The sequence below is a fragment of the Callorhinus ursinus genome, unplaced genomic scaffold (assembly GCF_003265705.2).
Source record: "Callorhinus ursinus isolate GAN/ISIS: 27379988/994484 unplaced genomic scaffold, GSC_fseal_2.0 scaffold4, whole genome shotgun sequence".
In the NCBI taxonomy this organism is placed as follows: Eukaryota; Metazoa; Chordata; class Mammalia; order Carnivora; family Otariidae; genus Callorhinus; species Callorhinus ursinus.
Window position 1 is genome coordinate 131034911 of NW_027397066.1, and position 25914 is coordinate 131060824.

A 25914-nucleotide genomic window follows, 5' to 3' on the forward strand; every position below is an offset into this window, starting at 1 on the left:
TGGAAATCTGAAAAGCTTTTTTTTGCCATTTCCTTGATTTCTTAGCTGATCATACTTTTAAATAGTGCTAATGATAATTAATCAGTTGTTGAAATAAGATGACAAACCTTTTCTCTCATGACTGCCTGCTGATAGGCTAAATGGTTTCTTCTGCTTTGTTTTTTTTAGCTCTTGGATATATTTTTTGTTTCCTTTTTTCCCCCATCTTCATTTTGGAAAGTCAGCTGCCATTTCTACTGCTGTCAGCCTGCCAACCACTGAACATAACTCTTTTTTTGACTGTTTATTATCTTATATGATTTGAAAAGAAAAAATCAATAAATTAAACCATAAACTGTCCCTAAATGAAGACTGGAGCCCTCTGCTCCCCACCTTTTTAGTGAATGAATTTTAATACAGTCATTGTGATATCTCTCTGGGTTGGTTTCACAGAGGGCTTTTGCTTTGTTTCTTTTCCTGGGATCTTCTGATCACATCAGCATATCTGCATGGCTGGTATGTGTGTGTGAGTGTGTATATGTGTACATGTGTGTGTATGTGTGTGTGTGTGTACAAACGCACACACATTTGCTGGCGCATATGCAGGTTTAGTCTCTTTTTTTTAAGATGAAGACAGAGAACTTATTTTTAATTGCATTATGTGCTGTTTGCTCTCAGTTTTGCTCACATCTCATATCATGGGCGCAGGGAATTGGCAGAATTAGGGTTCTCTGAGCAGAAATGCTCTCATTCTTTGGGAAAACAAAACAGGAATTGCTTAAATGAGAAAAATAAGCAAATCTGAAGATGATTGACATAAAATAATATATAACAAGAAGTTTGGGGATATTTAGACTCAAACTAAATATAAAATTAGATAGTGAACCTCAACCAATTTAGATAAGGAAATATTTCTACCTAGCATTTTAAGCAGTTATAAGCAATGTACCTTTATGTGATAAAGTAGTGGACTGAGCAGTTTTCCTTCTTGAAAATATTTCGTTTTGAAACTTCTCTACAGGTATTGTGTTTTATTGAAACCTGTTTAAAATTTAGATTTTTGCCTGTTTGTAAACATGGCTTATCTAATGGCAAATTGAATTACAAATGGAACCTTAGGTGTCTTTTAATATGTATAGGTAATTTGGTCATAAAAAGTCATCACTATCAGAAATCATCAAAAAAACAATTAGGCAAACATGAATCAATAAGTCATCTAGTCAAAATTACCAAAACTTTTTATCAGTCAAAATGTATGCTATTATATTATCAACTTCTGTGCTGTAAAAACCAATGCAGTAATTGAATAAAGAATAGATTGCTTTAGTTACTAATTTTTATACACATAGCTCAATGTAATAATGCCAGAGAGTTAAATATATAGAACCTTAAACTCAGAAGCAAGATATGCTACATATTTGTTTTAGAACAAAGATAGTGGGGGCACCTGGGTGGCTCAGTCACTTAAGCGACTGCCTTCAGTTCAGGTCATGATCCCAGGGTCCTGAAATGGAACCCCGAGTCGGACTCGCTGTTCAGCGGGGAGTCTGCTTCTCCCTCTGCCTGCCCCTCTCCCTGCTTGTGCCCTCTCTCTCTCTCTCTCTCACTCTCTCTGTCAAATAAATAAATAAATTAAATTTAAAAAAAAAAGAAAAGAAAAAAGTGGAACTTAAAAAGTGAAATCCATCAGTATGTAAATTTTTCTTCTTAGTTGTGTTATCAGAAAAACCCTGGGCGGCTTTATTACCATACTTACTTGCCCATTTCATACGCTGGTTTCCTGCCAGTGTAAACCTCTATAGTATTGCCTGGGTAAAGTTAACTTACAAGGTAAATATGCTTCAAAAAAGTGAGGAAACACTCCAAATCAGGTATATTTTGGGGTTGTACATGTCCTTCTTTCTTGTAAACTCGATAGTCAAGATTTGCCTCCACAGAAAAGGCAGCTCAAACTATTTTCTGTCGTCATGTCTGTATGTTATAATCAGAAGTGGTAGCATTCATTTGTCAGTTTATAATTTAAGATGTTGACATATTTTCAGGAAATCTTTGGAAAGAGAAGACTTGGAAAAAATAATTACAGACCACGCAATTGCAGCAGGTAATAGAATTGTTTAAGTATATGTAATTAGGGAGTAATTATACTTACAGAACTAATATTTTACCTATAAACTAATATTTTCTATTAGTAGAAATATTTACCTGTAGAACTAAAATTTTCTCCTAAAATATTCATATTTATTTTTTGGTGACTTCCAGTGTGAAGTATTCGGTATTATGTATTGTGTTAACATAAAGAGTAATTCTTTTTCATGCTGTGTATTTTTGTTTGACTGAAAACATTTCCTCTTCTTTATAATGTTTATTTGCTGAGACATAGATAAGGTTGCATGGGAAGCTGACTCATAGACATTTACATGCTTTGGCCTTGAACTTAACTAAGTATTCCTCATTTATTCATGAAAAATTTTATTCAACAAAGTAAAATAAAGAATTTTTTTGAAGGTTGGAAGTGATCCTGGGAAAAAGGATTAGCAGGGTTCTCATATTAATGATTAGTTTGAGAGAAGCAAGTAGATGGGTAACTTTGTCGTACTGTCCTTTTCAAAGTTGGAGGACACGGACGGACCAATGGGTTAAATCTTTCTGAAGATACAAGATACTAAGAATTTAATGATGATGATGATGGCTGACATACTGAGCCCTTCCTGGGAACTGGGCACTATTTTAAACATAGTCTTTCCACATCACAACAGTGCTATGGAAAGGGCACTATTGTTCTTCCAAATTTCAGATGAGAAAAAAAATGATACACAAAATTTAAAGAATAAAGGAGATTAGGGAAGGAGAAGTTACAGGAAGTAAATAAATTCCAAACAAATACTCATTCAGGTAACATTAAACAAGAATGCTGTTTTGCTTAAAAAAAAAATTAAAAATGACTTTATATCATCTCTAGAGAAAAAAATGACAAAATTGAGTTTCATCACTGGTGACTTTAAATTCATTCCTGTCTGACATTCCTACTGCTGGAGGCCCTCCAAGTGGGGACAGTGCCCCTTCACCAAGATGTACTGTGTTTGTCATTAACAGAATGACGGGAGAGCTTTTTCTGAAATGAACCTGATTCTATAATACTGATTGTTCTTTTGTAAAAACAGTCTCTTCAGGGAGATTAAAAGTTGTATATTATACTTAATTTATCATACTTTTGTAATTAACTGATGGGGAATTTTTATTTGGCATTTCCAGAATTGTAGAAACTCACCGACATAGATAATCTGAATATAGATGACTAATATTGGTTGGAACTCTTGTTACCAGACATAAAGGGGACCAGCTCATCCCATCAAATGGTGTTAAAAATAGTAGTTAACCGTACAGCTCTTCCGAGAACGATCGAGTTGATATGGCAGAAAAGGTATTTTTTGCTTTCAGGAGTTCCAGTGGAGATCATCAAAGAATCTCTCGGGGAAGAGCTTTTCAAAATATGTTACGAGGAAGATGAACACATCCTGGGTGTGGTTGGAGGAACCCTCAAAGATTTTTTAAATAGCTTCAGCACCCTTCTGAAACAGAGCGGCCACTACCAAGGAGCAGAAAAGAGAGGCGGGTTTGAGGACGCTTCCATTCTGTGCCTGGATAAAGATCAGAATTTCTTAAATGTGTACTATTTTTTCCCTAAGAAAACCACGTCCCTGATTCTTCCTGGCATCATTAAGGCTGCTGCGCGCGTGTTGTATGAAACCGAAGTCGAAGTGTCCCTCCTGCCTCCCTGCTTCCGAAATGATTGCAGCGAGTTCGTCAATCAGCCCTATCTGTTATACTCCCTTCACATCAAAAGCACCAAACCATCCCTGTCCCCGGGCAAACCCCAGTCCTCGCTGGTGATCCCCGCTTCCCTCTTCTGTAAGACCTTTCCTTTCCATTTCATGTTTGACAAGGACTTGACGATTCTGCAGTTTGGCCATGGCATTCGAAGGCTGATGAACAGGAGAGACTTTCAAGGAAAGCCGAATTTTGAAGAGTACTTTGAGATTCTGACTCCCAGAATCAACCAAACGTTTAGTGGAATCATGGCTATGTTGAACATGCAGTTTGTCGTCCGAGTGAGGAGGTGGGACAACTCTGTGAAGAAATCTTCAAGGGTAAGAAAAATGTCATAGTAGTTGGAATATGAGAAATGATTTCATTTCTTGTTTAAGGACTAGAAACAAAAAGGTAGGAAGATAGGCATCACTTCAAACGTTTTGATGAAACACTGGTACATTTGAGACAATTTTAGTATAATTTTAAGGCTGAAATAATTTAAAACAAAATCCTTTCCTCATTCATTTGCTTGCTTACTTGATTCGTTACTTCACAAATATTTAGTGAATGCGGTCTACCTTTTAAAATCCTCTCAGAGTATTTTATAAGCCGAACTAGATAAATATTTATATAAAAATATGTTTTCGATCATCATCAAATAGCTGGCAATTGGGAGTAACAAGGGGCATTATTCTGCAACAAACAAACAAAAACTCCTTGTTTCTTAGAGGAGACAACTAAATGGACTTTTTAATCAATATTTAATAGACATGGAAAATCAATAACTTTTTTAATTGTTAGAGAATGTTGTGGAGGTTGTGCTTATGGTAGAGAATTTGGGTAATTATTTAGTTCAAGGAAAGAGTTTGCAAAATCATAGTTGATGGTACAAGCAAAGCTAATATTCAGGCTTATATGCATATAACTTTTAAACGTGCATAATTCCAGGAGATGTGCAGTTTGTTCCCAAAAATGAAAACAGTTTTACCACTTTTTATCATAAAAGCAATGTAACTAAATGCTCAAAATAGGTAATACTTAAAGATATTCACTGCAGCCAAAAAATCAAAGACATTAGTTAGATACATTTTTGTGTGTGTGAAACAAAACAAAATACTACTTGCAACTTCCTTTTTCTCACTAACAACACATTTCGGGCATTCTTCCATGTCGTGAGGTATAAGCCTATTTCCTTTTTCCAAAGACTGTATACAATTCCATTGTATGCTTGTCTCCTACCTAAGGACATTGGGGTTGATTTTGACTCTTTGCTGCAGGGAACACACTTATACGTATTTGTTCTCACTCATACAGTATACCAGGATGATCACCTACAACCTCACATCTCTCAAGGCTTCCTAGGTACAATCCTTTACGCTATCTGCTACTATGAAAAGAATATAATAGCAGAAGCATCAGCATTCCCCCTAGTGAGAAAGCCTTGAGGCAAGAATTTTTTGCATTGTTTATTGAAAATCATGATCTTTATGTAGAGTTACTCCAATCTGTCCGTTCTTCAAATGCCCACGTGCATTTTAGAATGCACAGTACATTGGAACTATAAGAAAGCATCTTGTTCCTTTTCAGCAGGTAGAAAAAAAACCGAGTTTAGACACAAAGGGATCACAACTGTATCTTCTGCCTTTCCTTTTGTCTCAAAAAGGTGTTGGAAACTGAAATAAACCACGACAATTGGTTTGCCTTTGCTTCCCAGGTTATGGACCTCAAAGGCCAAATGATCTACATTGTTGAATCCAGTGCAATCTTGTTTTTGGGGTCACCCTGTGTGGACAGATTAGAAGATTTTACAGGACGAGGGCTCTACCTCTCAGACATCCCGATCCACAATGCACTGAGGGATGTAGTCTTGATAGGGGAGCAGGCCAGAGCGCAAGATGGCCTGAAGAAGAGGCTGGGCAAGCTGAAGGCCACCCTTGAGCAAGCCCACCAAGCCCTGGAGGAGGAGAAGAAGAAGACGGTGGATCTCCTGTGCTCCATATTTCCCTGCGAGGTTGCGCAGCAGCTGTGGCAAGGGCAAGTTGTGCAAGCCAAGAAGTTCAGTGATGTCACCATGCTTTTCTCAGACATCGTGGGGTTCACTGCCATCTGCTCCCAGAGCTCACCGCTGCAGGTCATCACCATGCTCAATGCGCTCTACACTCGCTTTGACCAGCAGTGCGGCGAGCTGGATGTCTACAAGGTAGGGGTGGAGGAGGGCAGGCAGAAGACACTGAGAAAAAGCACGGTAGCCAAGACCCCCGAGTTACCGAGGTACCGTGCAGATGAAAGGCTTTCTCTGCAAGCCACATCCTGGGAGCAGGCATTGTGCGTTAACCATGTGGGTGTGCTCTAGCCAGAAATAGCTCTGAATCTGCTTAGAAACAGAGATAATTATTCCATGAAAGAACTGCCCCATTGTCTTCTCAAAGAATAAGCATAGAATGGAGGGGTGATAGGCTGAGTGGAGGGTGGGGTGTAGGACCCATGAACGGGTACAGTTTAAAAGTCAGTGAACATGACACTGGACTGTGGCAACTGAGTTGAATTATCAAGCATGAGATAATTCCAAGTATGACTTGCATGGGGAAAAGTTATCCTCTGTAAAAGTACAGAAGAAACATAAGGAGTAGTACTACTTTTCATAGTAGGAGTATACAAACTATCTTTTCATAGAGGAGTATACAAACTATCGTCAAATAGGTTAACCCAATATGGAGTTAACGTGATACTTAGTATGGCTGATTAAGAGGGAAAAAAACACTGACTTAAGGCATTATTGAAGAGAGGCCAAGGGCAGAGACATCGGTGCAAAGAGAGGCCAGTCTTCAAATCTTGTTCTCTACTTGCTTTGTAAGGTGAGAAAGTGGAATAGACTTTCTCATTTCTAAAACAGAAAGTAATATCCACCTACAGAGTTTAGATGCATGAATAACATACATTATGTCCCATAAGCCTCATGAACAGGCCTGTTACGAAGATGATGGTAAATAATATCTGTTATTCATGATGTAGCAGGGTTTACTGAGTGTCTACCACGTACTGGGCATCATTCTAGGCACAGGGAGGCTCAGTAATTGTCCCTAACGAGTACTAGCCCTTTTTATAAATGTAACTCGACATAAGAGAACTAATGAAGTGATTTTGTGTTCTGTGTTTCTAGAATTAAAACCTATTTTTTACTAATTTAAAGTCTTTCGCATTATTCTAGCCACTGGCATTAAGAATAAAGCACCCTTCTCATTTGTGTGGCTTGAATCACCTTTTAGTTTGTCGCATACAATCTGGAGTTTCAGAGATTCACCCAACATGAAATAAATACATTATTGAGGAGAAAAAAATATTATTTATGGGGAATACATAAGCCTCTGCTTTGTTCCAATCTAGCCACTCGAAATAAAACCTTCCTTTTAAGAATTTCCAGCAGGAAATTCCAGACAGAGCCATGATCCCCCTGGGGGGGGAAAGGGAGAGAGATCCATGTATAATTACTGATAAAATAATTGGCTTTCGTTAGGTTAAGCTTGATGGCCTCTTGTGGAATTTACTATATTTATTTGTAGATAGTTTCTATCTTGTCATTGTCTCTTCTCCGAATTGTAAGAAGAAAGTCTCGCTCTCGCTTGCAACTGCTGCAATTGCTAGCAGGGGCAGTAGCCCTCTTCTACAAATTTCTACTTGTTGAAACTAAAACAATTCAGTTATTCCAACAAGTATTCAGAATCTGTGCTCCTTACCGCATGGATAGTGCCACAGTTCCATGGTTAATCCATCCACAAGCCAAGCTAGATAGTGAATCATCTGCTCTGTCCTTATTTGCACTTTCTCTTCACTTCTGATTCTGCATGAAAGTACCTGGAGACAGCTATGAATAAATCAGGAAGGGTCTTCATCAGGAGATAGATGTAAGATGCACAGAATGTGTAATCATTTGCTCGCCTGTGAGTGGTGGCTTCCAAGGAATAGTCTAGCTTTTTCCACCCCCCAGGACCTGTTTGTACCAGGACTTTATTTAATTTCATTTTCTTGTTGTCTTTTAGTCTGTTGTTCATTTTTCAGTTTATTCAGTATTCATTTATTGATTGTTTCAGCGCATATTTACTGTCAGCCAGGGTTGGCCAGCATGAATGAAAAGATCTCATATGTGGGGGTAGAGGAGGGAGGGGCTGACCACTGCCAGATTTCCATATGACAAGGTGAAAGCCTGATTGAGAACACAGGCTTCTGTGATAGCGTAGAGAATAGGCATCTAACACCAAGTAGGAGTGAGGGCGCCACTTCTTCTAATTAAGTGACAATTATTGGGCACATGAGATATGTTAGCCATTATTTTAGGCACTTCTTATATATTCGTTGCTGAGGAAAATCTTTTAAGAGGCACTGCCACCTGGTTCACTTGGTAACAAATATACTGGGCACTGGAAATTTAGGAGTTAGTAAAAGAGGCAAACTGAGAGAGCTAACATTCTACTGGGGAAAAGAAGGAACATGAACCAATGAGTAAATTTATAGTATTCCAACTGGTGTGCTATTCTGGATAAAGTTGAGAAGGAGAAGTGCAGAAGGTAAGGGTGATTGCTATTTTATAGAGGGCAGTTGCGAGAGGCGTTTCTCACGTGGGGATGTTTTAGCAGGCACTGGAGGAAATGAGGGACACGCCAAGTGGCTCTCTTCAGGAGATTGTTCCAGCCCGAGGAATAGCAAATGGGAACATGTTTGGTACGTTTGAGGGATAACAGGAGGCCAATGGCACTGGGACAAAGTGACCAAGAGAGAGGCTGAAGAAATAAAATCAGAGATTAGCAGACAGGTCAGAAGAACTTTGGAGGCATTTTAAGAGTTTCAGCATTGATTCTGAGTGAAATGGAGAATCACTGAAGGTTTGTCTCCCTCTCTTTTTTCCTTTCTCATCTCCCTCCATACGAGAAGGTTTGGATAAGAGAAGTGGTATGATCTTATTAGATCTGTAGCTTATTGGCTGTAGCTTACTGTAGCTTATTAGCTACAGTAAATATTTAGAGGAGAAGAAAAACGCAATGATGAAGATTTGGTGGATTATTTGTGGATTTAAATTAACCAGTAGCTTTGTCATCAGCATCACGGACAGATAAAAATCCCGTTACAACAACTGTATTGACAATGATAACACTTGGAATTTGTAGAACAGCTTGATTTTCAATAGGCTTCCAAGCACCCTCGTTTGACATCTTGATTTCTATACTTCGTGATTGATACTCATGGCAACCTACTTATAGTTGCTCTGAGAATCCCCAAATCCTTTCAAAAAACTATAATGTCTTACTTTCATATCACACATTCTTGTTAACTTCATATGACATTGGTTGAGCAGTGACTGTTCAAAACACTGCACGCGAGGAGGATATAAAATCAGTAAGTGATTCCGATATCTTTAAGCAATTTGTCATAAACACAAGATATCATTTACATTACATCATTGGCCTCTACAGAGCCACTTTACATGGTGGGGGGGGGGAAGGTGAAATGCTGTGTTGAGTCAGCAGCTGGTCTGGGAGTAGAAGCTACCCCCTGACGTTGTGCTCACAGGACCACACTGTCCTCCAGAGCAGCGCCTGATGTAAAAGCATCTAAACTTGATGAATTTCGTGAAAGAGAAAGCCATTTCTGAGAGTGTCTGATTTACTCTGATTTTCCAGAGGGCCTGACCCCTGCAATTTCTGCTCTATGACCTTCACTCTCCTTCTTTCTGACGTGTATTTGTAATACGGAAAATCTGTTACGTGCAGGTGGAGACCATTGGTGATGCATACTGTGTGGCTGGGGGATTACACAAAGAAAGTGACACCCATGCTGTTCAGATAGCACTGATGGCTCTGAAGATGATGGAGCTCTCTGATGAAGTTATGTCTCCCCATGGAGAACCTATCAAGGTAAGGCAGATCATATACTGCCCAGCAAATGTCATGGAGAGTACATGCTTATTAATTAGTTATCCAAAGAATAGTCCATCCATCAGGGTCTGGTTGCAGAGAGCAAAATCTCTTAAGTGGTGGAAGCCAGAAAACATTTACAATTGGGTCTCCAGTGGCTCACAGAATCACCAAGAGGACAAACAAAGCCATCTATAAGTGAAACCTTCAAAAAATGGCTCCCAACGCTGCTCTTCAGAGCCCCTGTTTTTTTCCAAGATCAAGCAGTTGGCTCCAGAACTATACCACCTCAGCCGCAGTCAGGAAACCGCTATGTTCAGAAAGCTGCTGCCTCTATTATTGGCTGCAGAACAAAACTGCACGTATTATAATTTGAGTCAGTAACATGGAAATCCTGCATCATGACCTTCACAAGACGAGGCACTAGAAACTGGGCTAAGTTTGCCGTAGAAAACCCAGAGGCTGCCACCGTGGGCCGCAGAGTTGCAGTCATAGCCGAAAGCCTGGCTTCCAAATCGCTTGCAAGTATATCTGATTCACCAAACCGAAACGCACCTAGAAAATGCAAGGGAGTTTGGAACACGTCATTTTTAGTCTTCCAATCCCTGCAGGGGAGGACATTACATTATAATGAAAATTGACTGCTAATCCACCCCAATATTTTCCAAAGCACATAATACTCTAAAATTTCTAGATTATCTCAGAATAACGTCTTATTACAGATGAGAAGATAAAATTACCATGCTTGGCATTATAGTTTAATAGAATACAAGAAGATTACCTTTATTTGTTCTAATTGAGTGAATCTGCTACTTAATTTTTATAGAACAGTTCTCAATTGATGATCTTCAGAAATGGGACTTGGAAGGGCGCCTGGGTGGCTCAGTCGGTTGGGCATCTGCCTTCAGCTCAGGTCATAATCCCAGGGTCCTGGGATCGAGTCCTGCATCGCTTCTTCCTCTCCCCCCTGCTCATGCTCTCTCTCTCACTCTCTTTCAAATAAATAAATAAAATCTTAAAAAAAAAGAAATGGAACTTTGAAGTCATATAGAATCCTATCTGGCATGCTATAAAGTAATAGAGAAATGAAAGAAAAAATGTAAAATACAAAACTATAATACTTAGAAGCGTAGCCTTTTCTCTCTTCATATTAGAAGCCATATATTGAGCCCAGCCTTTTTCTCCTTCTTACCCTGCTACCCGATGGAATAGAATCAAAGTGAAAGAATAGGAAATATTTCCTTTTTTTCAAGCTCTATGTGTTTCTCCAACATGCCATATGTATAAATCATCTATCACTGTTGATTTCCTTACTAACATCCACCTGCTCCGGCTTAGAAAGCCGCAGGTGGAGTATTGCTAGAAACCAGAGGGCTGAATGTGGCAGGGAAAGTCAGTAAGTGCAAACTGAACTTGGAAACAGACTCCTGTTACCCTCCTTCCTATTCCCAAGGTGTCTACGATGAGACACGTGCTGTGGCAAACATGGTCCCCAAATGGAAGATTTCCCCAGCAGGTTTCCATTCAGGGCGTGCTGCGCATCCAAAGTTATAAACTTTGGATCATTTTCTCATGAATTCTAAATGAAATTTGTGAATTCGCTGGTGAATTTGAGAAGTTCCCTGATAAGAAAGCTGTGGAATTGAGAGTGAAATTCAGAACTGGCAAAGGGAAGAGAGGGAGGGAGAGCAGCATGGGAGGAACCAAGGGGCATTTACTTTATCTGCCTCGTTTGGATTGATTGATTATGAAATAGAAAAAAAATTATCATAAATTTATCAAAGAGACAAAGCTAGAATAACTAAGTACAGAGAGAGAAACGGGTTTAACCAGGAGAGTGCCCAAAGAGAGCAGCCTGATCTAACTTATGTGCTAAAATGGTGTTTGTTATTTATACACAGAAGATAGCCTTTTGCTCATATTGATCAGATGGTATATGTGCAAAACCACATTCTCCTAAAGAAAAAAATACCAGATGTAACGGATAACTAAGCTTTGCTGATTAAAATGAAAATGTGACAAAGAAGGGACGCTAAAACTAATACAATCCTGTATTTTATAGATGAGGAAATAATGAACGGGACATAAAGAGACTCACAGAAAGTCAGACTATCCATTGTTAGCAGAGTTTGTTTGCGAATGCAGGTCTCCTGATTCATACTATAGTGCTTTTGTTTGAAAATTGTGCAGAATTCATGATTTGACGTCTTATAAGCAAATGATTCTGGAACATTGTTAAGAGATACCTAAAATCAGTTGTAAAACTAAGCTAAACTGGAGTCTTCTGAATTCTGAACAACATTAACTCATTGAGTACTTAGCCTTTGTTTAAAATGCATATATCTAATGAAACTTTTTTTGAATGGTCAACTGAACAGAGGACTTAAAACGAATGAACATGGTGCCCGATTGTCATATAAAATATGTGACTTTAACTTGAACTTACTGTATCTTTAACTTACTGTATGGTAGCAGCAATTTCAGAATTTGTACATGCCCTGAGATCATCAAGAATTAGGATCTTATAGAAGATGCCAGTTTAAAATATTGTGTTAATTGTTCTCCAAATCACTGGTAACCTTCAGAATTCCTAAACTTTTACCCCAGCATATCCCAGACCGCACCTTATATCTAGATAATGGCCCAGCTCTGGTTTCCCCTGCATCCGGACGGGTTTAACAAAAGTGTCTCTGTGGTCATTGCGATGCCGGTCTAAGCAACCCCAGCTCTGCTTCCTCTGTCTGTGATGTGTTCTACTTAAACATCACAGTTCCTTTCTCCTTTCACGTTCGTCACTGAAGAGCCGGGAAGTGTCTGTCATAAAGTTCTTTTTATCTTTTATATTCTAAGAGCCGGCTTCTCCTGCCCTTCTCTGACAGTGCGTTGGGAAGCAACCCCTGGGGGCCAGGAATTTTGTCTCCCTTGATGGACAGAGCAGGTTCACGTAAACAGCCCACAGACGCTTCACCTTGTCACTCTGGTGACTGTGATAGGGATGCACGGAAATGTGTTTCAGACATTGAAGGCAGCTGAAACAAAGATGCTTTGTGGAACAGACCTAAGTGCATAGTGGAGAAGAGTTAAGAGGTGTGACTGATTTTGTACTAGTAATTTTTAATTGGATGCGAGTAGAGGGAAGTTGGCAGGTCTTGTGGAAGAGTGGAATGGTGTAGTGACAGTGAAGGGTAAAATCATGTAAAGGGCATTCATACGGTACCGACGAACGAGCGCGAAGTATTTTGCCAGTGACGGGGACATTGTGTTACTTTTGGCTTTCAGATGCGAATTGGACTGCACTCTGGGTCAGTTTTTGCTGGAGTCGTTGGCGTTAAAATGCCTCGTTACTGTCTTTTTGGAAACAATGTCACCTTGGCGAACAAATTTGAGTCCTGCAGTGTACCACGGAAAATCAATGTCAGCCCAACAACGTACAGGTGCGGTTTGCATTGAAGGCCTGAAATCTATTCTTTTCATTTATACACAGTTGTCATGTTTATATTATCATCCATAACATTTTCTTGCTTAGATAATCTGACAAGAAAGAGAAAAGCAATAATTTTATCATCCCCACCTTTTTTAAAATTACTCAGCTTCATGAGAACAACTCTGAGATATTTGTAGCCCAGGTGTAACCCTTAACACACGTCCTATCTTCCCCCACTATTATTCTTTTTTTTTTTTTAAGATTTTATTTATTCATTTGAGACACAGAGATACAGAGAGAAAGAGAGCATGAGCAGTGGGAGAGGCAGAGGAAGAGGGAGAAGCAGACTCCCTGCTGAGCCAGGAGCCCGATGTGGGGCTTGATCCCAGGACCCTGGGATCATGACCTGAGCCAAAGGCAGGCGCTTAATCATCTGAGCCACACAGGTGCCCCCCCCCACTATTATTCTTTTCAAAGCACGTATTAATGCTCTCCATACTTTGATGGTTATTCTGACAGCAGAACCATCCTGGCACTAGCCACCCAGACTTAGCATGGTCCCCACAAGTTATAGAGCATGGTCCTCAACATGCCCTCAGCTCAGGTGCCAGACAGGGAGACGTTTCATCTCATTTTAAGAATCCAATTATAGGGCGCCTGGGTGGCTCAGTCGTTAAGCGTCTGCCTTCGGCTCGGGTCACGTTCCCAGGGTTCTGGGATCGAGTCTCAGTTGGGCTCCCTGCTTGGCTGGAAGCCTGCTTTTCCGTTTCCCGCTCCCCCTGCTTGTGTTCTCTCTCTCTCGCTGTGTCTCTCTCTGTCAAGTAAATAAATAAAATCTTTAAAAAAAATAAGAATCCAATTACAATGGAAATGGTTGAATAACAAAACGTGTTCCAGATACATGTGGTAGCTAACGTACCAAACTGTACCAAGCAAGTTATCGTTCTTATTCTCAGAGACAGCTGTTTTATAGCACTTTCTTTGTCCTTAAAACTGCACAGCCTTTCCTTTCCAGCCCTGGCTCTAAGTCGATAACTTCACTTCATATTTCACAGGAGAAGACAAAAATGCATCAGATAAGCACATCACCACCTTCTCCAGGGCAGACCCCATTAACCTAGCTCCCCCAGGGCCCTGGTCTTAGGCACTTGTTGGGGTGACAGTGCCGCCCTCCGCCCTGCTCCTCTTCCAGATGCTCCCCCCAGGTTTGCTCTGAGTGCTGCCACATCGCTTGCTTTCTCAAAAACTTGTCTCCTGAAAATACCTGCTCTCTTTACGATTAATTTCTCTGGTGAAACGATTATTCCCATCAGAATACAGACATATCTTACTATCAGACCTCTTAAAATAGTATATTCCTTGTTACCAAGTGTATCTCAGCTACCCCCCTATATTTCTATGCCTTTTTCCAGCAAAACTCGGTGCAAGAGTTGTTCATGCTCACCATCTCTATTATTTTTTTTTACCTCCCATTGGCTCTCTGACTCACACCGATTGGCATGTGTCCCTTGCACTCCATTGAAATGGTTCTTATCAGGGTCATCAGTGTCCCTTGCGAAAATCATGGTCAGTTCTCTCCCCTTATCTTCCTCAACATCTCAATGGTAACTGAATAGCTTGAGCACTCTGTCTGTTGAACGTTTTCTTCTTAGGCTTTTGTGACACCACATTCACCTGGTTTTCTCATTACCCGTGACTTCACCATCTCAGTGTTTTGTGTTGTTACTCTTTTCCTACCAAACCTTTGAAGTGTCCAGAGCTCTGTCCCCATTGTCTTCTATGTCTGGACTTTACTGACTCACTTTTTTTTTTTTTTTAATCTCTATCCCATCCCACAATTCTCCACTGATCTACAGACTTGTGTATCTTATTCTATGTTTCTATTTGGATGACTAATTGACAAATTAAAATTAACATGATCATCTTAGAACACATGATTTTCCATATACCAGAGCCCGATGAAATCCTCTCCCCCTAGCCAGACTAACTTTATCAATCTCCTTAAAATGGCACCACCATCTATCGCGTTCCTTCGACTCTAAATCTCAGAGTGATCATTGCTTTCTCCCCCCAACAACTTACCACATCCACCTACAAATTATATCCTGAATACATCTTTTTTCACTTCCTTCAGGACTGCACCCCAAGGTAAGGCTCCCTCCTCTGTCCCACCAGAGCCAACCCAGGATCATCCTCACCCTTCTGCTTGCTTTCTTGTACAACTCCTCCCCACCGTCCATCCGCCCGCCACACAGTAGCCAAATTGTCTCTCGAAAGTATAAATCAGATCTCGTCACTCCTGCATTAAAACCCCTCCAATGGCTTCCCACTGCAGCCAGAATAAAATTTAAGTATGTCACCACAGACTAAAATGTCCTCTTTGATCAGTGTCCTGCCAACAACCTGTGTCACTTTATTTGTTCCACTTTCTCCTTCGCTCGCTGATACCCTGCCACCCTGCCCTTCCTTTTTTTCATCAGACTTGCTAAACCCATTCCTGAATCAAGGATACTGACTGTTCCTCTGCTTTCCACTTCTTCCTTGGATCATCCTGCGTCTTCCTCTTTCTCAGAATTAGACCTTAAGTCAAATGTCACCTCTTCAAAGACACACCGGTCAGTTAACTGCCGTAGCTAGAGGAACAACTTTCATCCCACACACCTCACGTTATTTTATATTTTCATCTTAGCTCACACCTGTGTCTGAAACGGTGTTTTCTTTATGTGTTTATTGCCTGCCTCCCCTTGTAGAGTGTCAGCCTCCTGCGTATACATTTTATAGCCCCACTTCCCAGATCAGTGCCTGGAACACAGTAGGAAAGCAGTAAGTATTGATTGATTGACAGTCCACTCTTTGATCTGAAAATGAGTTACTATAGCAAGAGAATTGGAAAAGTCCTTGGAAACTGTTGTAATGGTTAATAGCCCTGGAGTCTTCCCACATAAGCCAGGCAAGGATAAGAACTCAAGTCCTTAGAGGAAAGGACTCTGCTCTCTGGAGGATGTGAGAGTAATAATCTGGAGGATGTGAGAGTAATAATTAGTAAGAGTATTTGCTAATCCATTCATTGCTGTTGCATGTTCAATAACATAATATATATGCATGAGCACCATGAAGAGTCCTTGGCTGTGTATCTATCCTTAAAACCAAACCTTTGCATAAAAAAAAGTGTATTTTCTATTTCTTCTATTTAATTGTTTTCAGACAGTATAAGACAAAACTTTTCCAAATTTTTCCTTTGTTTCATATCTCAAAGTCTGGTTGTCTTAAATCTTGATAGGAGACATTGATATCAGCTACTCATTTTACTCCCCAAATATTATTTAGGATCTCTTGTCTTCCCAACAGAGGATCATGACGCTTTGATATACATTTTCAGCAACTGGAGAAGGCTCATAGCTTAAATCCTTAGATTCATCATATAGTCAATGTTATTAGGCATGCACATACAGGATTTTACACCATACATAGTGTCACCTTTTTTTAATCAATTATTTTTTATTATAATAGTAATATATGCTTATTTTAGAAAATTTACAATATCAGAAAGTTATGAAGGAAATAAAAATAACCCAATCTCAGATCCAGAGACAGTAACTATTCACATTTTTGTGTTTTTTCATTATTTCTTAGTATGTGTTTTTATACACCTATGTAAATGATAATGAATATTTGATACTGAACATCAATGCATTTGCTAAATTTATTTCTATCTTTTGTAAAAAAACATGGTATGGTTTATTTGTTTTTTCCTTTTTCAATTTACTTACCTCTTACTCTCATATAGGAAATATTTATGTCTTCTCTAAAGGGCAAGTGGTAGTTAAAATGCTTTATTTAGGCAAGAAATAAGTATTTAATGTGAAATACATGTAACCACATTTTAAAAGGCTTTCTTTTAAAAACTACTTTATTTTTTTTCCAAATGATAGGAAAATTTAAAAGAGAACAGATAATTTAAATTCAGTCAAAAGTCCATGCTTTATGAAATTTAACAACTGGATTGTAAAATAGAGACATAATTCCAGTTCTGTTAAAGTTCGGGACAAACAGTAGACTCCATTAGAAATTGTACAGATATAAAACCTAATTATTTCTTTGGAGAACTTTACTGGTAATACATTGAAATCTAGGGTGACATTTCTCAAAAAATAAAAGAATATCAAACGTAGCATCCCTGATACACTTACGAGACACTTGCAAATTTAGGACACAGAATACATATCCCACACGCACAAAAAGTCCTTAACTTCAAATCTTGCCTTTCACTTCCAATTCTAATCAGTAATTTAAAATGTTGCTGTGTCATGACAGTTATGCATTCCTTTATTCTAAATGTCATGAGGAATTTTATTTTCGGGGACAATGTTCTGCCTTCTTGTTTGATCTTACTGCAGCGCAGGACACGGAGATGAGACTAAGTATTGTCCAAGTTTCAGGTCAGTGGATTAATAAGACAGGTTTATGTGGTGATCCAGGGATCATTAAAGACAAAATGGCTCGTGGGGGATATAAATGGATACTGCCCAGGGTGGGTGGGGACGTAGACCCAGGAACTCCTGTTTGCAAGAAACATCTGAGAACCTAATAACAGGGAAACAGGCCTTGAATTCTAGAAGGGGAAGGAACAGAGAGAAGAAAGAGAATATGGAGAGATGACAGAAAAAAGGAGAGTTAATACAGCAATTTGGGGAAAATGGTATTGGGTCGAGAGAGAATAAAGAAAAACTCCCACCATATGTGGACATCTGCCCTGAGACTGTTGTTTTTCTTGGGTCTGACTTCCATCAGGCTTTCATCTAAATGGTATTATTTTTCCAAACTGTTTTCCTTAAAAATTCTGATCTTTTTGGGACACCTGGGTGGCACAGTCGATTAAGCATCTGACTCTTAGTTTCAGCTCAGGTTGTGATCTCAGGGTGGTGACCTCAGAGTCCTGAGATTGAGCCCCGCATCGGGCTCCACACTCAGCAAGGAGTCTGCCTAAGATTCTTTTCTCCCTCTGCCCTTCCTCCCTGCACATTCTCTGTCTCTCTCAAATAAATAAATAAATAAATCTTTTTTAAAAAATCTGATTTTTTCTTGAAGGTGATTTAATGAACATTTCTAACTTCATGATACTCTAATTGTGTTTATCTGTAAGTTTCTTAAAGCATAGAATTTGTATTCAGAATACATGCTGTACAGCTAAACACAGCTCTCCAGATGTGCCTTCGTGAGCAAGAAACCTCAATTCAAATGGTATACTTTAAGGCCGCTTCTAAGTGCTGAATATTTTATATGAACTCAAATGTAAAGTTAATATTGTAATTACCATATTCAATAGAAGATGCTGGGTTGATGTGGACAGAAAAAAGAAAGATCTTAATTACCTATAATTTTATTATTGTTATTTATCAAACCTTTTTAGTTTTATTTTTATGCATTTTTATAATTAATTTTTAAACATTTTAAACCTACAGAAAAAAAATCAAAGAAAATGTAACACCCATGTGGCCAATCCTAATATTTAATAAATGTCAGTATGTTGCCATTTTTGTTTCAGATCCCTATTTTATAAAAAAAAATAAAATATTCTGGCCCCGCCCCCCCAACTGTCTGACATGTTGAACTCTATGCCCCTTAGGGTTTGTAGGAGCAGCTGAGAACATACATTTCCCGCAGACAGGCAGGTTCCCAAAGAGAGACAGGAAGGTGCTGAGGAGAGCATGCTCAGCAGCTTCTCCCAAACTCACTACCAGGAAAGAAAGTGGGCAGAGAGAGGCCAAGAGTGTAACTCTCATTTAGGTTCCACCAGAGAAAAATAGATGTCCATTCAACCTCTCCATGTCCTTTCCCGACTTGCCTTAAATCTGCTGCATATTATGTTTTTGAGATTTTTTTTTGATGAATTGTAAACCTAGTTCATTTATTTAAACTATTCCTAATGCAGCAGTGTGCAGGTAAACCAGCATTGGGAGTAAAGTGGAGAATCTTTGATTTTTAGCATTTACCGATTTCTATGGTGTATGTACTCCCACCACAGCAGGTTTCAGCTACAGGTGGAGTTAATCGGCTCATAAAATTCCTGAATGTTTAGCTGTTGGCTCTCATAAGCCAGTATGGGCCAGGTCTAGCATGTCACTATATGTGCATGTGATATAAAATGTATTCTAGAGTATGAATAAGCTATATATATATATCTATAATATACCTACAAATGGTATTCCCAGATCATAGGCAATATCCAGTTTAGCTTTACTAAACATCAATTAGCTGTCCAAATTGGTCTTACCAATTTATATCCCACCAACAGTGTATGAAGGTTTCTATTCCCTAAATGTTACCAATATGATGAGTGTTAACTGATAATTAATTGATGCTTAACCAATCATGTTTAATCTATTTACTTCATCTCCACAGCTGTCCTAAGAGGCCTGTACTATTATTATTCCATCTTAAAAGCTAGAAAACTGACATCTTTGCTGCTATTCCAGCCTAGAAGCTTATAATTTTAATACTATGGAATTCTGTAACTTCTCATTATATATTACCAAATATTATGCCTCATAAATAACAGACACTCAAATATTTATGGATCATGACTAAAGCATCATTTGATTATTTTGCAGATTACATATTTATTGATGAGTTTTTAAAAATTAGCTAAGTGAATATTCACATGATTTTTTCTACTTGAGGTCTGTCATTTTTGAAACCTGGATTTCTATTCGGTCGGTTTCTTCAGTACGTAGAGAGGTGTCTTGGTACCAAACCTAATGCAACACCATCGTTCTATTACATTTAGGCATGACATCACAAACAGATGAGTCGGAGGCCATGGTCTGGTTGGGCAGATATAAGTGGTTTTCTGGGGAAGCTGATTTAGGGCCCAGAACTGTCAACATTTTCCATCCTGAATACATATGCCTGAATAATAGGTTAGAGAAATGCTTATGAAGTTTGCATTTGACAGAAAGCTAGGGAAGCAAATAGAAAGAAGAGCCAGTAACTTCATCAGTAGGATTGGAACTTAAAATGAATTTAACTCATGTGTGGAATTTAAGAAACAAAACAAACAAGCAAAGGGGGAGAGAGAGACAGGCTAACCAAGACATAGACCCTTAACTGCAGGGAACAAACTGATGGTCACCAGAGGGGAGGAGGGTGGGGGATGGGTGAAATAGGTGGAGGGGATTAGGGAGGGCACTTGTGCTGAGCACCGATGGAAGTGTTGAACCCAATATCACACTGTATGTTAACTAGCTGGGATATGAATAAAAACTTTAAAAATAAACTAAAAATAAGCAAATACAATAAAAGGAGTTTACCATAATGGATACGTAGTTAGTAGCAGATAATAAAATGTGGTAAACAGATACATTTAAGAAGAAATATTTCAAATACCAGATAGTAAGAGGAGTGTCAGTTTGTACAATTAAATCACCTTTTAGTCGTACTAACCTAGAATTCATAAAAATTCTATTGAGAGATTCAAATGTTATTCTTTGATTATATATATATCTTATTGATATATATCTATATCTATATATCTTACATAGAACTTCTCTTTTACAACTTCTTGCCCTTGACTACTTCTCCATAATATTTACAAAATAAATGAATCAATAAATGGACAATGTCTTTTCTCTTTCAACTTAGGAAGCCTTATTCTATAAAACTATGTTTATGCATGGGTTTGGGGGTCTTTTGCTATTATTAGAGTTTTGGATTATTTTGGTTTTTTTCCCACTATTGTAAATTTACTGCTATATGAATTATTGGTTATATCTTTACAAAAATATTTTATAATTTTATTTCCTAATATGAGTGAAATACATTATTTGGTAGAATTTTTTTTGTTATTGTGAATTGATTCTTCATTGTTATTCTGTGAAGGTGTTTTTTTTTAAATCATTATGATCTGGGCGCCTGGGTGGCTCAGTCATTAAGCGGCTGCCTTCGGCTCAGGTCATGATCCCAGGATCCTGGGATCGAGCCCCGCATCAGGCTCCCTGCTCAGCGGGAAACCTGCTTCTCCCTCTCCCACTCCCCCTGCTTGTGTTTCCTCCCTTGCTGTGTCTCTCTCTGTCAAAAAATAAATAAAATCTTTAAAAAAAAATCATTATGATCTTTCTGTCAATCACACTGTAAATGATTGGTTTATTAATACAGAGAGTTCCCAGCTTTTGGTGATTAACTTAATGATTTTTCAATTTTATAATGGTGGGAAAACTATACACATTCAGTAGAAACCATAGTTTGAATTCTAATTTTTGATCTTTCCCCTAGCTAGCGATATGCCACATGACACTCTTATTCACAATCAGGGGAATAAACAACCAATACACTTACAACCATTCTGTTTTTCACTTTCAATAAAATATTGAATAAATTATATGAGATATTAAACATTTTATTATAAAGTAGTCTGTGTGTTAGAGGATTTTGCCCAACTGCAGGCTACTTTAAGTGTTCTGAGCACATTAAGACAGGCCAGGTCAAACTATGATGTTCCGTAGGTTACATGGTTAGCTATGTTAAATGCATTTTCAACTTATTAATATGTAACCCCATTATAAGTCAAGGAAGATCTGTAGTCTCAGGAGTATTGATTTGGTTGTTTTTTCTTGCATAGACAGTTATATCAGTATTAAATTTTAATATTAATATTTTTATTTTAATCTTTATTAATACTTTTATTTTAATCTTTTCAGATTACTCAAAGACTGCCCTGGTTTTGTGTTTACCCCTCGATCAAGGGAAGAACTTCCACCAAACTTCCCCAGTGAAATTCCTGGAATCTGTCATTTCCTGGAAGATTATCAACCAGTAACAAATTCAAAACCATGGTTCCAGAAGAAAGATGTTGAAGATGGCAATGCCAATTTCTTAGGCAAAGCCTCAGGAATAGATTAGCAAAATATATATCTGATTATTAGTCCTTGGGTTTTGACTCCTGTGAGCATGGGTGGAATCTCTAAAAGCACTTTACGATTGCAGATGACTAAGAACAGTATTAAAATTTCAGGAGCTAAGTCACGATCTACTTTTTCTTCCACTTAACATGACAAAAATGTATTTACTTCGATACTTCAAGTCTTTAGGGGGAAAAAAAGGAAAGAAACCTCAAAAATGGCATTTGGGGGTTATTTCTGTTATTATACCCACCATTTATTATCTGTACTCACAATTCAGCACATGTTCATCTATCAGGTAATTGCAGTGTCCTGACCCGCACAGCCTGATGGAATGACACACAGTCTTGTGTCATGGTGGAAATGCCATGGTTGTAAAAGTGCATTTGTGATAGTGTGACCTCCAAAAAGCTTTCCAAATAGAAATTAGAGTCTTTGATACCATAAGCTCTTTGAATCTTTCAGCTCTGCATTTTATTACATTTCTTCATTTCACTGTTGGTGTATATAACAAAATAGGTTGAATATTTTTTCTGTTGCACTTTTCCTTTTTCTTTTTTTTAAGAAAATAAGCAATTATGGGTTAGATGCAATATGAATATAAAGTAGTTCTTCTATAAATATCAAAGATTGTTTTACAGAAATATCTGCCATAACGTAATGTGTCATATCAATAAATACTGCCTTTTGTTTGACATTTTTCTATTCTGCACTTTGGTAAAGGCTATTTTAATTCATATTAACAATTTAATTCTTATTAATTCATTTTTGTATCATAACATTTGGGATAAAAGAGGGTTACAGCCTATATTAAAATGCAATAATATCATTCTAATTTAATTTAATTAGAAGCAACATGAGAGTAAAGTAAGAATCCAGGGAATATACCATAATGTCCAGAAGTAAAACATTTAAACACACACACAGAAATTTGGATCTATTTGAGCAGACATCCTGCATTGCCATACTGAGCCGTATAAAGTTCCAATGAGAAAATCTAAGTTCAGAAGTGGGAAATGAGACTTGTTCTTTTTTGCTAATAGCTTATTTTTAAATATTTGTGTTGGACACTTTAGCGTGTATATATGTCCTAAGAATCATCAAGTTTTTTTCTCTAATTAAGTACACATTTGTGAATGTTTTTAATCTAGTTGAATGATCTCAATGATATTTTTTAAAGAGAATGTTAGTATTGATGAAGAAAATGATGTTATGATTTCATTAAGAAAATTCTCAAACATTTTTCTGGAGCTGGAACTTCTATTTTTAGTGATATTAGTCTAAGCTCTCTGAAGAACTAAATAGCCTACAGAGTTTGGTTTGGGATAAGGATCTGATTTTAAAAAGAGCTCCATTTCAAAAGAGGAGAAAGATGAACATTATAATTTTTAAATCAGTATTAACAGAGTCATAGATACACTAGCCTGGTGACCTCAGGAATAAAAAGTGATTACTGATTGGCCTCTAGTATCCCAAGTTTACTACGACAGATACAACAAGTTAGTGAATGAAATCCCAACCTCGTGAAGCACTAACTGTATCTTATTAAATACCAATCCTATCATTGGAAAGTACCATAGGCCTTGGAAAAATAGAGTTATAGTCTCATAATTATATGAAGTTAATAAAAACATTTTATTTTTTTAAAGATTTTATTTATTTATTTGAGAGAGAGAGAATGAGAGACAGAGCACGAGAGGGAAGAGGGTCAGAGGGAGAAGCAGACCCCCGGCTGAGCAGGGAGCCCGATGCGGGACTTGATCCCAGGACTCCAGGATTATGACCTGAGCTGAAGGCAGTCGTTTAACCAACTGAGCCACCCAGGCGCCCCAATAAAAACATTTTAAAGAAAAATAAAAACTTAAATACATTTTTCTTTCTGGAACTGAACCATTATTACAGCAAAAATGATATGAATTAAAGGAAATTAAAAAGCATAAAACACAATGTCTCCTTATCAAATTTTTAAACAGACCCCATTTGATAATGATTTGTCTTCTAAGTTTGTAAGTTAATTAAAACTCAAAAAATATTTTCTCTGTATACACACATACAGAACCAATGGAAGAAAATGTAAACGTGAGTAAAAGCTATATAGGAATTCCTTGTACTATTGCTGTAACTATTCCATAAGTTTGAAATCTTACCTAAATAAAAGTTACCAAGAATGTAATTTCACAGAGAAATTAAATCTTCTGTGATAGATACTCTAGGCCAGCCTACAAAGGCTCATTAATTATGGAATATTTTAGGGATCTTACGATGAACATACATTTCCATGATAGAATGTATTCAAAATGCAGTGTGGATACTAAAAAAAATTAAGGAAACCCTTTTTACTCTCTAGCTTACCCACTTTGGAGGGTAGCAATTATGGAGACATTTTCAGATCCAGACCACTGATGGTTGCCAGGGACAGAGAGCCTAGAGGGTAAGTTTTCAAGGAAAGTAAGAGATCAAACTAACAGCTCTGAAGTTAGGAGTGAAATTGAGGATGTAGGAGAGAATGGACAGAGAGGGTATATGACAGGGTTGGGGGCTGAGGGTTCTGAATATTGTAGCCAGGTTAACTTTTCGAAAAAGTAATGTGGGTCCCAAGAGTGCTTCCCAATCAGCCTGTTTTTCCTAATTCCCCGGAATTCCAGGAACTGTGCCTTCTGTTCTGGTCTTATTGTTTCCATCCATGGCTTCTTGTTCCTTCCATATCTCAAAAGAAAATGATTCATACTATTTCCTGAGTTTGAACACACAGAAATGAACATAAAGCTGGCGTGTCTGGTATAGGAATTTCATATTACTCTAAAGGCCATTAGTCCTTCAGATCCTTTGGTGGGAAGGAAAGAAAAGTTGCTTTAACGTTTTACTAACCTTTCCTCCAGATACTTCATATTGCCAGTCATGCCCAGGCAGACCCTTCCAAGTACGTCTTATGGTTAAGTCAGAAGCAGTCATAGAATGGGAAAGCGTGTTCTATGGTGGGTCTAGTAAGTGAATGAGGTGAACAAAGGGGACTGTTCACTCCACATAGTGGGTCTGGGGGTTAGACATTGCTCCCTGAGACTCCCCAAATGGGAAAGTGCCCAACTGGAGCTTTACATGCAGAGTCCCAATGAAGTCTGGGGCTATATAATGCTTTAAAGTAACTTTCAAATTGCTGTTAAAACAACAGTTAATAGTCCTGAAAAGAATGGGTTAATGAGTTATTGTAGTAGTTTTAAGTGCATGGATTTTACCTGGATAAATCGTTATTTAAAAAGTGAAAAGGAATCTCTCACACATCCTCATTGAGGTGGCTTGATGGATCATTAACCTTACTGAATAATAAAGCATAAAGTGTGTTTTGCCTGGCTGCACACTTTAGTGCTACTTCACTCTTTAGATGCTGGACCTAGAAAGTTAAATAAAGGCAGATTTGAAAGGTAGAACGATTGGGGGATATGATGGGTGTATGAGATGGGAGGGCAGTCACTGGAAGGAGCTAGGCCAGAGGAGTTACAATTCCTGTGTTGACGGACTTACCATCCTCTGCAAAGCCAGAACACAATGCTGCAGAGACCATAGAGAAGTGCAATCCCCTTGTCTAAATACAAGCTAAAAGCAGGGCCAGCTTGCTTTATTAAGCTGAGAACACCAAAATGTACTTTAATCAAAGTTTACAGTGTTAAAATGTACATTTGTGGTTAGGATTCTTCATAAAGCTTGGGAAATCTTCATATTCTCTAGTGAGACGGGGAAGAATCGCTCCTGTCCTGAAGAGCATAAGCTTATGGAAGTAATTAGTCCTCCATCGTCTTTGTTGCACTGTTTCCTTTTGCTCTTAGTATGTTTGCTTCCAGATTTTAGACAAAGTGCGGCTTCCTTTTAAGTGCTCCTTTTATTATGTTGATGATGTGCACTC

At 38.2% G+C, this 25914-nt stretch overlaps 1 protein-coding gene across 7 annotated transcripts in view; it reads left to right on the forward strand.

The window, feature by feature from the left end:
• The window catches only part of GUCY1A1 (guanylate cyclase 1 soluble subunit alpha 1), a 60128-nt gene extending 36464 nt beyond the window's left edge, over positions 1 to 23664 (forward strand). For 6 of the 7 annotated variants that reach the window (XM_025874358.2, XM_073892402.1, XM_025874355.2 and 3 more), the window contains 6 exons: positions 2022 to 2080; positions 3418 to 4127; positions 5504 to 5989; positions 9552 to 9695; positions 12975 to 13129; positions 21816 to 23664. In XM_025874358.2, the coding sequence (XP_025730143.2) occupies positions 2022 to 2080; positions 3418 to 4127; positions 5504 to 5989; positions 9552 to 9695; positions 12975 to 13129; positions 21816 to 22017 (1756 nt within the window). In that variant the 3' untranslated portion in view covers positions 22018 to 23664. The remainder of the gene's footprint in view (positions 1 to 2021; positions 2081 to 3417; positions 4128 to 5503; positions 5990 to 9551; positions 9696 to 12974; positions 13130 to 21815) is intronic. The other variant, XM_025874360.2, reaches the window with a different exon arrangement.
• The last annotated feature ends 2250 nt before the right edge of the window (positions 23665 to 25914 follow it).